The 15,368-nt window shown below is 55.4% G+C and overlaps 2 protein-coding genes across 9 annotated transcripts in view; one reads left to right on the top strand and one right to left on the bottom strand.

Annotated features, from left to right (window-relative positions):
• The window catches only part of ACSS1 (acyl-CoA synthetase short chain family member 1), a 38,936-nt gene extending 36,365 nt beyond the window's left edge, over window positions 1-2,571 (bottom strand). Inside the window, exon 1 of one of the 3 annotated variants that reach the window (XR_015708861.1) lies at window positions 2,199-2,571. Coding sequence is in view for 1 of the 3 variants with exons in the window: in XM_087777058.1 (XP_087633184.1) it covers window positions 2,199-2,511 (313 nt within the window). In the remaining 2 variants the exon portion in view is untranslated. The remainder of the gene's footprint in view (window positions 1-2,198) is intronic. The other 2 variants (XR_015708862.1, XM_087777058.1) reach the window with 2 other exon arrangements.
• Window positions 2,572-10,490: 7,919 nt separating this feature from the next.
• The window catches only part of TTBK1 (tau tubulin kinase 1), a 119,921-nt gene continuing 115,043 nt past the window's right edge, over window positions 10,491-15,368 (top strand). For 3 of the 6 annotated variants that reach the window (XM_087774940.1, XM_087774941.1, XM_087774936.1), the window contains exon 1: window positions 10,491-10,629. The gene's annotated coding sequence lies outside the window, so the exon portion shown is untranslated. Of the gene's footprint in view, window positions 10,630-10,981; window positions 11,039-15,368 lie in introns of those variants that run through there. The other 3 variants (XM_087774938.1, XM_087774937.1, XM_087774942.1) reach the window with 2 other exon arrangements.

Raw genomic sequence — 15,368 nt, 5'->3', positions numbered from 1 at the left:
TCCTGCAGCAACACTATAAAAATAAAGGAGATAAAGCCATTTCTTAGGTCATCCTAATACGGTCTGGGAGGACAAAAGCTCTAATGGGGAATGCTTTAAGCAGTTACACACTGGTTTCCTCTGCCTTCCGACCACAAGTAATTGGATCTGCTGTGGCTTGGTCCATGACCCTTAGCAACTCCCACCTCCAAGCCCATGGCAGGAACACCCTCATGGATTGCGACACGCTACAGTAAATCACATTAACAGGAATTCATTGCCCAAGCAGCATTTTTCACTCGTGAGCAGCCGTACTAGCCCCAGCTGAGCCAAGTGACAGCTTTAGCTCTTTGCTCAATAAGAACCAGCAGGTGAACCAGGGCCAAATGCTATTATTTCCTTCCTGATCTTAGGCTTACAGGAGCCTTTTGCTCATTTTACAAAACAGAATTTAGTGACCTTCTCCTTACTCCTACACCCTAATGGTTTCTCCACACGTTTTCTCACCTCCTCACCACCACTTGGAAATGATTCATTTCGGTAAGACATGCTCCTTGAGAACCCAGTACCTTGGAAGTGCAGTAGTTTGTCGGGGTATTTTCCTGGCCAGGAGTTATAACGCAATAAACCCAGAAGCGCCAAAGTTCACAGTTCCCCCAAATCCTACCACAAGGTCTCCCCAAGCAAAAAGCAGCAGATGACTCAGTTGCCCATGGTCCAGCTGTGCTGGGAGACAAGCACATGGGATGCTCCGGATCAGGGACCTGAACTGTTGCCATATTTCTGGAACTAGTTCAAATCAAGAGATCAAGGGACAAAACCAGAGCCTCCTAGCAGAAAACTAGCCACTCAGCTGTGGCCGAGTACCATCTTCATCATGCTTTAAAAGAAGAAAACCAGCAGTAGCAAAACTGTTTAATTCTGTGCATCTATGTTTCAGTGGTCTATGATTATTTTTTTTACTTATGCAAAGAAAACTAAGTGGTAGTTAGTGCCTGCAGAAGAACCAGACCCAAGACATGATCTAAATCAGGCCCAGCAATCTCTGGATTTCAGACTCCTGACCTACATGGGATCCAGAAGAAGGTGCTGATCCCACTCTACAGAGGAAGAAACGGATCCCTGAAAGTCTCTGTGCTCAGCCAAGATCTTCATTTAAATAGGAATCAATGAAAAAAGAAGTCTGGCTAAAATCCGTCAGATTGCTGGGTGCTGGAAGCAGGGCTGTACGCACACCTCCATCAACTTGGGATCCCACTGCTGGGATTCATCTCCCGGGAGGGGAGGCTCCCCTATGTTCTCTGGGTGACCTGAGGAAGGTTTGCTCTTTGGCCGTGAAAAAAGGTGGCCCGAGATGCTGCAGTTCCTGCACTCCTGAACCATGGTCTGGTGATTCAGCCACTCTCCCAGGAACAGGAAACGAAGTTAAGAAACATACATCCCTGTTAAAAGCCTTCCCCACCGAGCTGTACCCTTGACAGGGCTGGGGCTTACTCTCACGGAATGAAGCAGGGCCACAGCACAGAAGAGCCTTGAAGGCAGATACGGTCAGGAAGAAACTCGGAGGTAGTCTGGACTGTCAGGGCAAATTTTTCTCTTCCTTCATCTAAGTGGTGAAGTTGGAGGAAAAGACCCAGCTCCTCATTTAAGAGAGAAAAGAGGCTGCAGCTTCCCTCGTAAAAGACTGGGATTCGCACCGTCCCCCACCTTTGCTTCATCTTCGCCCCGGCGCCGCGGAGCCCACCGCGGGACCAAGCAGCACCCCGCAGCCGGCCGCCGGGGTGGCGGGCGGCACAGCCCAGGTCAAGGCACCCCTGCCGGCATGGCGCCGGGGATGCTGCCTCCCAGCCCTTCGGCGGGCCTTCGCCCACCTTCGCCCCACGTGGGCCCGAGGAAGACGTCGGGGCTGCGGCAGGGTTTCCACAGAAGCGATGGGCGGCCGCCGGGGAAGCAAGGCCGGGGCAAGAGGCTCAGCCAGGGTTACCCCCGGCTTCGGATTTTCTCCCCGCTTCCCAGCACGTCGCAACGCCCGGCAGATTTCCTCCGAGCGCCGCCCAACCGAAACCCTCGGGTTTTCCCCCCACAGTTCGCTCTGGCCCAAACCACCCCGCTGGGCAGCCTCCCGGCCGGCCCGAAGGCGGCAGCGGGGGCAGCGGCGGGCAGGGCCGGCGGGGCGGCCCCCAGGGCGGCGGGGATGCGCGGGCCCGGGGACGCCTTACCGGAGACGTTGAGGCGGCCGCCGAGGAACCATCGGGCGGCGCCGGCGGCCGGCCCGGGCCGGCAGGCCGTGTGGAAGGGGCTGTCCCACCGCAGGGTCCCCCGCGCCACCTCCGCCCAGAAGCCGGCGGGGTCGCGGGCCGCCCGCTCCTGCCAGACCCCGTACCCGCCGGGCGGCAGCTCCGCCGGGCCCCCCGCCTCGCTGCTGCCGCTGCTGCCGCTGCTGCATCGCCGGGCGGCGAAGGGGACCCGTCCCGGCGGCAGCGGGCGGCTGAGGGAGCGGAGGAGCCGCGCTCGGGCCGCCGCCAGCGCCATGGGGCAACAGCCCTGCGCCGCCGTCGGGGCCCCGCCGCTCCCGGCCCCGGCGCCGCCCCCGGCCGCGGAACAGCGCCCGCCCGCCCGGAGAGACCGCCTGCGGGGAGGGGCTGCCCCCGCCGGGCCCCCGCGGCAGGGCCCCGCGGGCCGGGGGGCCCCGCACCCCCGCGGGCACACGGCCCGAGGCACCCCTGGCAGCACCCCACAGCCAGAGACACCCCTGCACCCCTGGCAGCACCCCACAGCCAGAGACACCCCTGGCAGCACCCCACAGCCAGAGACACGCCTGCACCCACAGGGCCCCGGGAGCACGGGGCAGCCAGAGAGAAGCGCCTGCACCCTCACAGCCTTGGGAACAGCCGTAGCACTCACGCGGGTACACTCCAGCCAGAGAGACTCCCACTCAAATTGCAGAATCATGGAATCATAGAATCGTTTAGGTTGGAAAAGACCCTTAAGATCATCAGGTCCAAGCGTTAATCTACCACTGCCAAGTCCACCACTAAACCATGTCCCTAAGCACCACATCTGCCCGTCTTGTAAATACCTCCAGGGATGGGGACTCAACCCCTTCCCTGGGCAGCCTGTTCCAATGCCTGACTGCCCTTGCAGTGAAGAAGTTTTTCCTAATACCCCATCTAAACTTCCCCCTCCCCCTAAATGCACCACTCTATCCACACAGCCCTGGGAGCAACCCCCTGCACCCCCAGAGACACCCGCAGAGATGCAGCCCCCACTGACACTACCCTGGGGACATCACCCGCACAGACATGCAGGCAGAGGTGCACCCCTGCACACACCCTCATCCCCACAGACACAGGCGCCCAGGTACAGCCATGCACTTTCACACACACGGTCAACACTCAGCGCACGCCCACGCTGTCCCATCAACACCAGCTGTATGTCACCACACGCCTGGACACCCACCACGAAGTCAGCACGGCGGTGGCGTGGTCCTCAAACGGCGTGCCCAGCCCTCGCGGTGCACAGAGGTAGGTGACGAACACGCTGTGCCCTCGCGCACTGCCACGCGTCATACCCTGTCCCCTCCTGGCCCGAAATGGGGTGAGTCTCTCTCAGCGGCTGCACATCCACTGTTTGCTTGGCAGCCCTGTGAGCATCGTCATTACCACAACGTGGAGCTCCTGGCTTTGGTATCACAACGCTTCTTCCTCTGTCTTAATCTCAGCACCAGACTTAACCCTGAGTTTATAGTGCAACCCTTGACAACAAGCAAGCGAGATTTTACAGTGGGTAACACGGAGCTGCTTCCCTGTGCATAGCAGGGACATCTTGTCTGGCATGAAGAAAGTAATTCTTTTAGGCAGTTTGGTCCAGCCTCCCAGCACAGAGTTTGAAAGAGCAGCAAGGTCTGGGCATCCTTAAGAAGTGCCAAACTACCCGAGCACCAACTCAACTCACTCCCAGAGTTTGGGCAGACAAAGCACATTTCATGTTCAAGATTAAAAACTTGAACCCTACTCTTTATGCTAAGCTAAAGCTTGTTCTGGCAGTGGTAGAGACAAGTAGTGTTTTCTATAAATTTTTCCTATCCTAGAAATATCACCAGATATCTAGGTAAATAATACAGAATTTATCAGGATTTGGATTTCTGGCACTTCTGACATTCGCAGCTGTGTTTTATAGGTAACGTACAAGAATAAACATACTCTTAACTTCCTTGTAAAGCTGGCATTACCGCACAGCTAATGCAGTTGGGTATTCCTTTCCTTGGGTTTTGCACGCCAGTGCTTCGGTTCGCCTGAAGCGCCAAGTTCAAAGCAGCAGCACGCGTGCCACCTGGTGCCAGGCAGGAGCACGGAGAGCTCTTCGGCTTTCACCTGCTTTGCTTAAGGATTGCTCAAAAGTTTTCTAGCAAATATTACTTCTATGCAAACCACCGCATTTCCACCCCGCCCAGGATTTCAGAGGCATGCTTTTCACAAAACAAACGAGTTGTCAAAAAAACTGAGCGTGAATTTAAATTCCTTGGCCTGAAAACCTAGCTCTTTCATTTGCACACCTTGAAATCTTCTGGCAATGGTACCTTTATCTGGTTTTCTTCCACATAAGGCTGATTTTCCTTTTCCACCACCAAGTTTTATTTTTCTCATGCTTCACCAGACCACTCCCCACCCTCAAGTTTTGACTGTCTTTTTCCTCAAAGAAAGCCATGATCATCATCAACACAACTCAGGTGTAATCCAGCCTGGAGGCCACCCAATCTCCCCATTCAGCTGAGCTGCTGGGCAGGACAAGCACAACCCCAAGTCTCCTTTCTTGCCTCCAAGAGAGCTGAGGAGAGGGGAGATGAGTCCCTGAGATTTTGTGACGCCTGCTTGTCCCAGCTATGACTTTCTGGTGGTGAAGGCTGGCATCAGGGTGTTGACTTTTGAAAGCCGATGGGGGTTACAGCAATTCTCATTATTAAGTACGGCGCTTGAGTGTGCCAGGAAAGGCTGGCGCTGGACGAAAGACAGGTTATGGAATTGCTTCCTGCATTCCCGGTGTCTTCCTTCAGAAGATCCTCCCAGCATTACGGAGTCCAAACAGCGGTGCTCAGCTCTGGGGAAGCCCAGTTACCGTGATCTGCAAATGCCACCTTTCCATGGCAGCTCCCAAAGGCTTGTGGATGCCAGGGTAGAAGTCATTCCCTGCTGCAGCCAAGTCCCCTGGCACGGCCCCTCGGTCCAGCCAGGCAACCTCACTGCCCTGCAAGAGATTTTAGCAGCTCACAGGATCACCTGCAGCCCTTGGCATATATGATGGGTCTTCTGTGCTGATATCATGGCAGGCACTGATGAACCAAGCCAGTAGTGGTTTGAGTAGGGGGTGAGTTTGGCTGCAGATATCTGTTGATAAGAGCTGTAGCAAAAAAAAATCAGAACTAAAACAAACAAAAAACCCAATCCCCCACATCTTTGTACTCATATTCCTACTACTATCAACATTGTTATTTATTGCCCTTATGTTTGATTCCTGCCAAGATGTACAAGACTTTCCCAATGCAGTGTGCAAGCCCTAAAAGTGCCAGCATAAAGCTGAACACAGGCAGAGGTGTTTGCAGGATTGGGACCTTCAACTGGAAGCGCTTGGGCACAGGATTTTCATCCCTGCTGGGTTAAAGAGCACCTAGCATCCTAGCAAGCCTGGCTGGCTTTTCCACATCCATCCCTGGCCTGCTGGAGACAGTTTGAAACCTCAGCCTTCAGCTGAAGCCGTCCTAAGTCACCCAGATTCATCCACAATTCACCCAGATTTTCATAAAATCTTTTGATCATTTTCAGCTACATTTGGGCCTGCAGATGAAATTGGACACATTCCCAGGTGGCTGTTCCAGTGGGTTTGCGGGCCCATTCAGCTCCATCTGCAGAGGAGAAGGCTCAGAGGGATGTTTAGAGCAGGGATAAAATAAAGCTAAAATGCATTTGTTCAGGTACCACTTTAACTCAGTGGCACAGATCAGCACGGACCTTGGGTCCAAAGCAACAGGAACTACAGAGGGTTCGAAGGAGCAGAGTACTCGAGCTAATCGGGGACGTGAATCTTTGCCTGATCTGCTCACATCTGGCCACACCTGAAATAAAGGTCTAAACAGTGTGAAAAATAGATGCGCTGCACTTCCATTTATGAACGTGTAATAAATGCCCCGTAAGTGACAAAGGAGAAAAACAATACTTAGAAATATCCAGATAACTAAAGTGCTTTTAGACAGATGTAAAGAGACTAAAAAACATCTCTCACATTATAGCACCTTCTTGCAAACACTTAACTCACGAGATTGCACACATTTCCCTTAAATTGGCTGCAAGGTTTGCATTTGCTGTACACAGTACAAACACTTAGAAGTGTTAAAAAAAATCATGAACAAAAATGTTTTTTCTCCCCAAGAATGTTTCAAGAAGCATGATATAAATTCATGATAAGGCTGTAGGAGACCCAGTGCCCAGCTGAGCACAAAGGCAGATACGGCGCGTGGTGCCTGCCCGGGTGCAGCGTGCAGCACAGGACCGAGGAGCAGAGCCCAGCCCTGCACCAAGAAGCAGGAGAGCGCAGACATCTGCTGTGCGAGATCTGGCTGCAATGCACAGTGCAGCATGGGGCACGGCTGCCACACGCACGGTGGCAGCGCACGGTGCAGGAGCACCCCGCAGGGTGCGGGCATGGGGGTGTCCAGTGCTCCTCCAGGCTGTGTGTCTGGAGTGCACGGAGGGCATGCCGTGTTTGGCATCAGAGAGCCGATGCCTCGGTGGCACGGCTCAGAGCCCAGTACCTAGTGCAGAGTCGGCTTCCTTCTCCTCTAGAGACTCCTCGCCACCACTGGTACGGTATCACACTGGGGAAATCAGTAGCAAAAGAGATCACTGCTTTTTCTGGGTATCCTTCCCTGCTAGTGCCCATACTCTCCGTCTCACCTGTCATTAGCCTGCCCAGGCCATCAATTGTCCCATTCTCAAGAGTTTCCTGCTCAAGGCTGGATTTCAAACCAAAAGCACTCAGTGCTGTTGTTGATCCTGATTAACACTGAACTTTCCTTGCCATTTGGCTCCTCTCCTGCACCAGCACAGCCTGCGCTGGTTTTGCTGTGCGCTTTGTTCCAGCAAGTCCTTGCTGATGAACCTCCCCATCATGCTGGCTTCCTCCTGGGCAGCACTTGGGGCTGCCCACCCTGAGGGGGGACTGAAGGCTCCGGCACCAAACTCTTCCGTCCCCTCCAGCTTGGTACTGATGCTCCAGGCTCAGTGTCCACATGCAGCAGAGGCTCACTCATGAGCAGGCAGTTGCCTGGGGGAAACAACTGAAGAAGTTAGGAAGCCTCCAGCTCTCGATTGACTTCCACTTCAGCTCATCAAGTGGTATTGCCTTTTCCTTTCAATTAAGGTCAAAGAGACACAAGTTGCAACGTAACTGTGATTGCATGAAAAACTGCTTTCCCAGGAGAGGGGTTGAGGGACCCAGAGAGGCTGTGGTCTCTCCATCCCTGGAGATCTTCCAACCTGGACTGGACAAGTCCCTGTTCTAATTCTGAAGTCAGCCCTGCCAGCAAGGCAAGGCCCTCCCCAGCCAGGGCCCAGTATCGCAGTACCCAGGCAAGGTGGGTGCAGCAGTGGCAGCCAGGTTCAACCAAGAGCCCAAGTCATCAGGCAAGTTTGTGGTGATGAGGCAGGTGTGGGGTCAAGCCAGGTAGTCAACCTACAGACCAGGATCACGTCCAGTGATGGTAGCCAGGCTCAGACACTGTCCAGTGATACCTGGGCAGGCCCATACTGACAAGACAGCTTCAAGCTCAAGCCAGGAGGTCCATCCACAGGTCAGGGTCCATGGACAGGTACAGCTGTGGCTGAGCTGGAGATCAGTACAGCATTGCTCAGGCAGGGACTGAAGACTAAGCTGAAATGGAGCTCAAAGGCCCATGGGCAGGGTGTGGGCAGAGCCCCTGGGGAAGCTGGTAAGGGCCATTAAGGCTTACTAGAGCACTCAGGACCATGACAGTCTCTTCCAACCCAACTCTGCTGCTGGGTCTGTGCTTGGTGCTCCACCACCCCTCTCCTGCTGGGCTGTGAAGACCCTGCCCTTGGCCACGCAGGCTCCTTCCCCCCAGCAAGTGCCCATGTGAATGCTGGCAGCAGGACATGGCATGAAGGAGCTAGCATCTCTAGCTGGGAGTCTCTCCCCTGGTTGCATTCCTCCATGGGGAAAGCTCTGCCAGGCCCTCGGCCATATCTGGGAGGCAGCCTGGGAGAGCGGTGTGCCAGAGAAGATGTCCATGGCAGCAGGTAGAGTGCTGAAAAAGGGGGGCACTGAAGGGCACTGAGAAACATGTGAGAGGGCCTTTGCAGTGGAAGACAGCTTTGCTTTGCCTGCTTTCCTTGAGCCTTCTCAAACCCAACACCAGGGGCCAGCACTTAGGGACACAAGTGATGGGGACTTGACTTGCAGCACAGAGAGCTCATGCAGCAACTGTCGATCATCTGTCCATCATAGACCTAGAATGACAGGGCCCAGGGCCTATGAAGGGTTGTGTTACACCCTGGGACCTGGAGGATGAGCTGCTGCAGGGCTGGAGACTCCCTGGAGTCTCTGCAGGGTGCTTCCAGCGAGCAAGCCCTCAATGCAGGGGGAGCAGGGCCACCTCCAACTGGTGGAGGAACATCACAGGGGCCTGGTAGCCCTGTTCTCACTGCTGTGAGTGGCTGGGGGTGGCCATGGCTATGGTGGATCTACCTTTGCATGGGCATGTCTGCAGGAATGTCAATCTTCATAACATATCCCCCTTGTTACCACCCTGGCCCCAAGGGGCTGCTTTGGGAGGGGAAGAGTCCTGGCTGGGAGGTATGTCCCACAAGGGACTGCAGAGCACCACAGCCCTGTGGAAGCTGGTGTGACATCCCACACGAGATCAGATGTGAACCTCCAGCTAGGGACCAACAACAGGTTGGGTCGCTCTGGTGGGGGCAGGGAGAAGGCATGGGTGTGTTGCAAGTCTGCAGAGAGGGTCTGGGAGCAGCACCCCTTGCAGTGTGTTGCGTGAACATCTATAGGGCATGGGACAGTGCACAGGCACAGTTTGGGGCACAGGTACAAGGTACAGCTGGGGATACGGGCGATTTGCAGTGCACATCTGGGATGAAAGGGAACAAGAAAGCATAACCACGCGCACTGCAGAGCACATCTGTAGGAGCCGCGTGCTTATCTGCGCTCCTCGTACAGCACTGAGCTGGAGCGTGGAGGAGGGCACGTCGCCGGACCAGGGGTGCAGCTGCGTACCTCAGGGTGGGGGAACAGAGGACTGCCCGGGGACCGGCGCACTGCTCAGACACGTGCAGGGAGAGGCTCACTTGTGTGAGCTGTTTCTGCATGTGGTACAGTTTTGGTAGCAGTGGTGTTGCGCCTGGCTGTGGGCTGCTGGGCCTGTACAGATGGGGACGGTGCTGGTCCTGGTGGTGTAGTGTCTGGCCCAATGCTGGTGGTGCTGGTCCCGGTCCCAGTGCGGTGTCCAGCCCAGACAATGCTGGTGCTGGCACTGGCAGTGCAGTGTAGTGCACCAGTCCCTTGCTGGTGGTGCTAGAGCAGGTCCTGGCCCCAGAGCACTGGAGTAAAACACCTCAGGCCAGCACTGCTGGGGCTGACTCCGCTGCCAGCTCAGGGCAGTGCCAGTCCCGCACTGGTGACACTGCCGGTCCCAGTGAAACGCAATGCCCAGGCCCAGCCAGATGTGCTGACTCCGGCCTTGGTCCCAACAGTGCAGTGCCCAGCTCTGGGTGAGAGTCCCAGGACCAGTGGGACAGTCCTGGTGAGACAGTCCCAGGACCAGTGTGCTGGTCCCAGTCAAAGCGCAGCACCTGGCCCAGTGCCAGCACTGGTCCCAGTCCCCAGGCTGGTCAGTGCCTAGCCGCATGCTGGTGATGCTGGTCCCAGTCCCCGGGCTGGGCACTGCCCGGCCGCATGCTGGTGATGCTGGTCCCAGTCCCCGGGCCGGGCAGTGCCCGGCCGCATGCTGGTGGTGCTGGTCCCAGTCCCCGGGCCGGGCAGTGCCTGGCCCCATGCTGGTGATGCTGGTCCCAGTCCCCGGGCCGGGCAGTGCCCAGCCGCATGCTGGTGGTGCCAGCGCTGGTCCCAGCAGCGCAGAGACCAGCCTTGCACCGGTCCCCGCCCTGGCACTGCCCCGATGGTGCCGGCGGTGCCGGTGCCGGTGCCAGGGCGGTGCTGTGCCGTGCCCAGCCTCACGCCGGTGTGGTGCCCGGTGTCACCCCGCGTCCCGGAGCGCTGCAGCGCCCAGCCCCGGGTGCCGGCAGTGCGGTGCCCGGTGCCGGTGCGGCGGGGTTGCCGGTTGCCGGTGGCGGCGGGGCGGGCCCGGGGCGGGCCCGGCCGGGCGGGGGCGGCCCGCGGGTGATGTCAGGCTGATGCTGTCGGTGCGGCGCGCGGTGCATTGTGGGCGAATCCCGCCGCCCGCCGCGGCTCCGAGGGGGAGGATGCGCCCGGGGCCGGCCCGCCCCACAGCCGCAGCCGCAGCGCGCCGGGCCGGCGGTACCGAGCCCGGCGAACCGCACTGAGGGGCGCGGGGTATGCGCTGCCTACGCCGGCCGCAGCGGGAGGCGGCGGCGGCGGCGGGGCCAGGTGAGCCGGGCCGGGCCGGGCCGGGCCGCGGAGGCCGTTGCGGTCATTGGCGGGGGAGGGGGCGTCCCGCCGGCGGCTGGGGAGGTGCGGGGCCCCGGGCCGGGCCGGGCCGCTCCGCTCCGGGGCTGCGCGCGGGGCGCTCTGGGAACTGTAGTTCGCCCCTCCGCCCGGTGCCGGCTGCGGAAGGGGAAGGGTCCCGCGCGGAGGACTCGGATTCCCAGCATGCCCGCGGGGCTGGGCGGGCCCGAAGCCGAGTGACGGGCGGGAGCCGCCAATGAGAAGGCGGGCCGGGGTGGGGCGAACCATCTGCCGAGAGGGGCGGTGGGGGGGGGGGGGCGGCGTGCCGGCAGCTGCAGTGCAGGGGCGGACGCGGCCACCTGCTCGGCGGGGGGAGGCGGGGCGGCCCGAGGTGAGGGGCAGGGCGGGGGGGGGGGGCCGGGGCGGCGGCGGCTCCCTCTCCCCGTCCCCGCCGCCTCCTGCCCGGGCCGGCCGCGGACCGGCGGGGGCCGGGGCTCAGGGCGAGGCCCGGGGGGGGTGCCCGCCGAGGGAGGGGCGGGCGGTGGCTTCGCAGGGGCGCTGGCGACGGCGGCGTGTGGGGCGGCGGGCGGCCTGAGCGGGGGGTGCCCCGTCCCCCCGCGCCTTGAAGAGGCTCCGCCGAGGAGGGGACGGCCCCGCTGGGTGGTGCCGGGTGGCTCCTCCGTCGCCTGCCCGGTCCCCGCTGTCGGGGTGGGGGCTGAGGTGCGAAGGCAGCCGGCGGCCTAGGGCCGGGGCCGGCGGGGAGCCGTCAGGCGAGCCCGGGGGGCGTCAGCTGCTCCCGCGGGGCCCGGCTGCCGGCCGGGGCAGGGGACCAGCGTCCTTCCCGGCGTCGCTGGGTGCCTGTTTGACCCAACGCCAGCAAACCGGCCCGTTCCGCGGGGCTTTCGGGGAGGGAGCATTTTCGTTGTGTTATTTTGGGATAACTCGTTGGTGCGTGGCTCTGAGGCGGGAGGCTGAGAGTTTCTCCTCCTTAGCTTTCGCGGGGTGGGAGGTTTTCCTGCCGTGTGCGTTGCCGTGTCTTCTGCAGCTTTTTGGCTTGAAGTCTCCTGCCATTGTGTCTTTATTGCTCGTGGTGCCCACGTTTGCACTGGTGAATGTGACTGTAGCCACTGTGCTTCCCCTGCACACCGGGAGAGGAGGTACCCAGTACCCTGGGTCTGACCCACTGCGAACTTTCAAGATGAACACCATGACCTTGAAGTGCATCTCGTATTTAACGAGGAACCAGTATGCTGTATGAAGCACGGGAGCGACACTGCCTCTCCATCAGTGATGCTGAGCTACTTGCACACCAAGTTCAAGACCCCCTCTGGTTTTTGGGGGGGTGGGGATTTCAATACCTGTTGGTATCATGTTTCTGAGTGGTCCAAACCAGCTGTATATTAAAATCTTTCTTCTGTATTTTTGAATTTCCTTAGGCTTGTAAGGAGGAAGTATAGACAATTTGATTGATGGAAGGAAAGGTTTCTTAATTTTACCATTGCACGTTTTTTATATTTTCTTTATATTCTTTGTCACGGAAAATGCTACCTTTTAGCAACAAACTTCTCAGTGAGTCACAACAGAGATTTTCACCCTGAGAACTTCTTTGTATGAGTGAAATTTAACCTCGTTGTGTGTAAGATAGGGTGTGCTAAAGCTCCCTCAACACTAATGCTTGTAGGTGCTATGCCTGTACAGGTGCTATGACTAAAGGGCAGTGTGCATCAGTACTGTCTCACTAGTAGTTATTCACCACGTTTCAGTGTATCAGCTTCTTTCGAGAGAGACTGTCGCTCAGTATAAGAGGGGCAAGTTAGGTATTGTGTGTTAATGTTTTGGCTTTTTTTCCTTTGTGTGCCAGTGATCATCCAGCTCATAACAAGCATTCTCATGCTGATGTATGTGGGATCAGAAACTTTTGAGATGCAATGCTCGTGAATGGTGTACGTGGTGTCCACTGCTGTTACTTTTGTGTGCTTTTGCATGCTTTATGATAATCTCATTCCTTCAGGAATGGGCAAAGTTCCTCTTCTCTGACTGGCAAAGAAAAACACTGGAATTATCATTCCTTTGTAGGACAGTTGTATCAGGATCAGTCTTGGGGATACCTGCCTAACCTTTTTTTTCTTGGAATAGTTAGCAAGAGGAAAATCGGATCCCCATTAGTGCTCTCGGTTTTCCAGAAAGGAGCGTCTCTGGTGTCAGGAGCTCTATTTCAGCAGCTCTCAGGGTTGATGCTAGTGAAGTGGCCCATGTGTGGATTTCCTTCCCCTTCCCTCTCCATCTCAACCCCAGTGTTTCGTGGCAAAGGCAAGCGTATCTCTACACCGCAACAGGCAGCATGGAGCTCTCCTCCAATGGAAGCAGTTGGTACTTGTTGTTTTCCAAAGCAGGAGTGATCAGGCAGAGCCAGGAAGAGACGAACTCCTTTATCTTTAGTGCTAGGATCCCTTCATGCTGTTTCTTGCCCTCTCTTACAGAAGGATTGCCCCATCACTTTATAGCTTATTAGGTAGCCCACTGCTCTCTTGTGAGTCTTGTTGTGGGCTCACCTCCTCTATTGTGTCCTGCCGGTTTTCTGCCTTGGTCTTACTTATGTATGTATCGATGTGCAGGGTCCAGATAAACTCTGCAGGAATGGCTCCCCATCCTGGGAAGGTCCTAGATTAGATTCCTTTGCCAGAGCTCCATAATGACCTTCCAGTAACATTGGTTCACTTTGAAAACAGAGCAGAAGACAGAAGAGAGGGCCTTATAGAGGAATATGTCTCTACAAAGTCTTCAAGGGCTTTGTAAACTGTTCCCTCATTTTTAAGGGTTTGTTGGCTTTGTTGGTGTTTTGTCCTTTGAACGTTGCAAGGCACAACCCAATATTTGCTGGAGTGATTGTGGAAGCACTTGCTAAAAGGGTGTTTAAGCTCTGCTGGTTTACTGAGTAAGATACAGAATGGGCACAACTAGTGCTTCCCTTCCGTTCTTCCATCACAAATAACCAAAAAGTGGGTATTCCTCTGAAACATCCTGAAATCCCCTTAAATGTCATTGTGGGACACTATCCAATTGGAATAAATGTTAAGATTGCTTTGGGAGAGAGTAATAAGGAAGGCCAGCTATGAGGCCTCCCTCCCCAGGGCAGAGGAAGAATGGGAGAATCTGTCAGACGTTTACTGAAGCGTTAGGAAGGAGAGGTGGGAGGTGAGGGGGATGATGTGGGTTTTACGCTGTGCGTCTGAACCCGAATTGAGCCTCCCTTGCCTGTAAGAGTCTCACCAGCTACAGACTGGGCAATGGCAGTCCTCCATGTCATGCAGGACCAACTCTTGGTCTTCTCCACAACAGTGCCCACATACAGCCTGCGTATCACACTGTTGAGACCCATGACAGTTATCCCAGAAAATATGGGAAATAATCTAGCAATAGCAATGTGACTTGGAACTCAATGTATCAAGTGTTTTTTTCATATGAACTTTTCTGTTTTTTGGAGACCAGCAGATACATCAATGTATTAGGCTTGATGGGGAGAAAAAAAAAATTGCCACGCTAGTTTTTTTTTTTAGACTTGCAATCCCTTTTGGTCTTAACCATTTCCACACTGTTTTCCATTAAGTCTTCCTCACTACTCAAGAGCTGTTTACATGGGAAAGGGTCTTTTTTGTAGTTGAGAAGGAAGATGTTGACAGGGTGATGGACTGTAGATGTAATGAAATAAGATGTGCTTGGAAACCCTTTCCTTTTGGTGTCAAGCTATGTCATCTTTAATCTGGTGAACAATATGAAAGGAACAAACTGCAGATCACAGGCTGACGCCAGCTGTACAGGTGCAACGGGGAGCAGAGAGAATGCTTGTGGGCATAGGTTTCCTTGTCTTTGGAGAAATGGGGCGGCCTAGCCTTAAGAAAGAGATTTAGTGTCAGCCGTGACAGATGGAAGTGGCTTCCTCGCTGTCCGTGCAACAGCAAATGTTAGGAGGCTCACCGTCAGCCCGGAGGCTGTATGTGTAGAAAGCTTTGGTGGCCTACCAGTCAGATATGAAAAGATCGCAGAAGGGATAAGGAGAAGTTGATGTCTAGTGAAAAGGTTTTGATTATAGGATTATAAACCCAACTGCTCAGGCCAAAACCCCGTCTTGCTCCAGTCGTTTTTCTACCAGTGACCAAGAGATGATGCTTAAGGAAAGGCTAAGAGGACACGTATAACGTGCTTGCCCTAGTTATATCCTTCTTGGTATTGCAGCCTGCAGGTTTTTAGTCTTTTTATTTGTTAGCCTGAATAATTTTGTACGTACACAAGGTGTACACAAGGTGTACATACAAAATGTACACTGTGTTGTGAAACCTGGCTATGCATTCCTGTGTGTTTTCCTCTCTTTTAGCCAGTTACTAGTTTTAGAGAAACTTTAGTTTTATTCTGGGACATCTTAATTTTTAAGGCCTTTGGTCTGATACCACTCCAGAAGGCTTTGGCTCTCCAGAGACATTGTTATTAGTGAGATGACCCTGTGTGCTTGTTGAGACTTCCTAAAAGCACCTAGCCTTTCCTAATAGGTCTGTAAATCACAACTTCTCCCCGCTGCCCGCCAGTCAGTTTTATTTTTCATTTTCAGTTTTCTGAACATGTCTGGTGTGGAAGCAAGACTCTGATTTTCCGGATCTTCTGCAGAGCTCTTTAAAATAAACAACAACGAAAAATCCTTGACATCTTCTTTCTTATCTTTTCTCTAT

The sequence above is a fragment of the Nipponia nippon genome, unplaced genomic scaffold, assembly GCF_047370975.1.
Source record: "Nipponia nippon isolate SJK-2023a ecotype South Korea unplaced genomic scaffold, ASM4737097v1 scaffold_4, whole genome shotgun sequence".
NCBI lineage: Eukaryota > Metazoa > Chordata > Aves > Pelecaniformes > Threskiornithidae > Nipponia > Nipponia nippon.
Note: the sequence above shows the minus strand (reverse complement) of the source record. Positions and strands in the feature narration are given on the sequence as shown.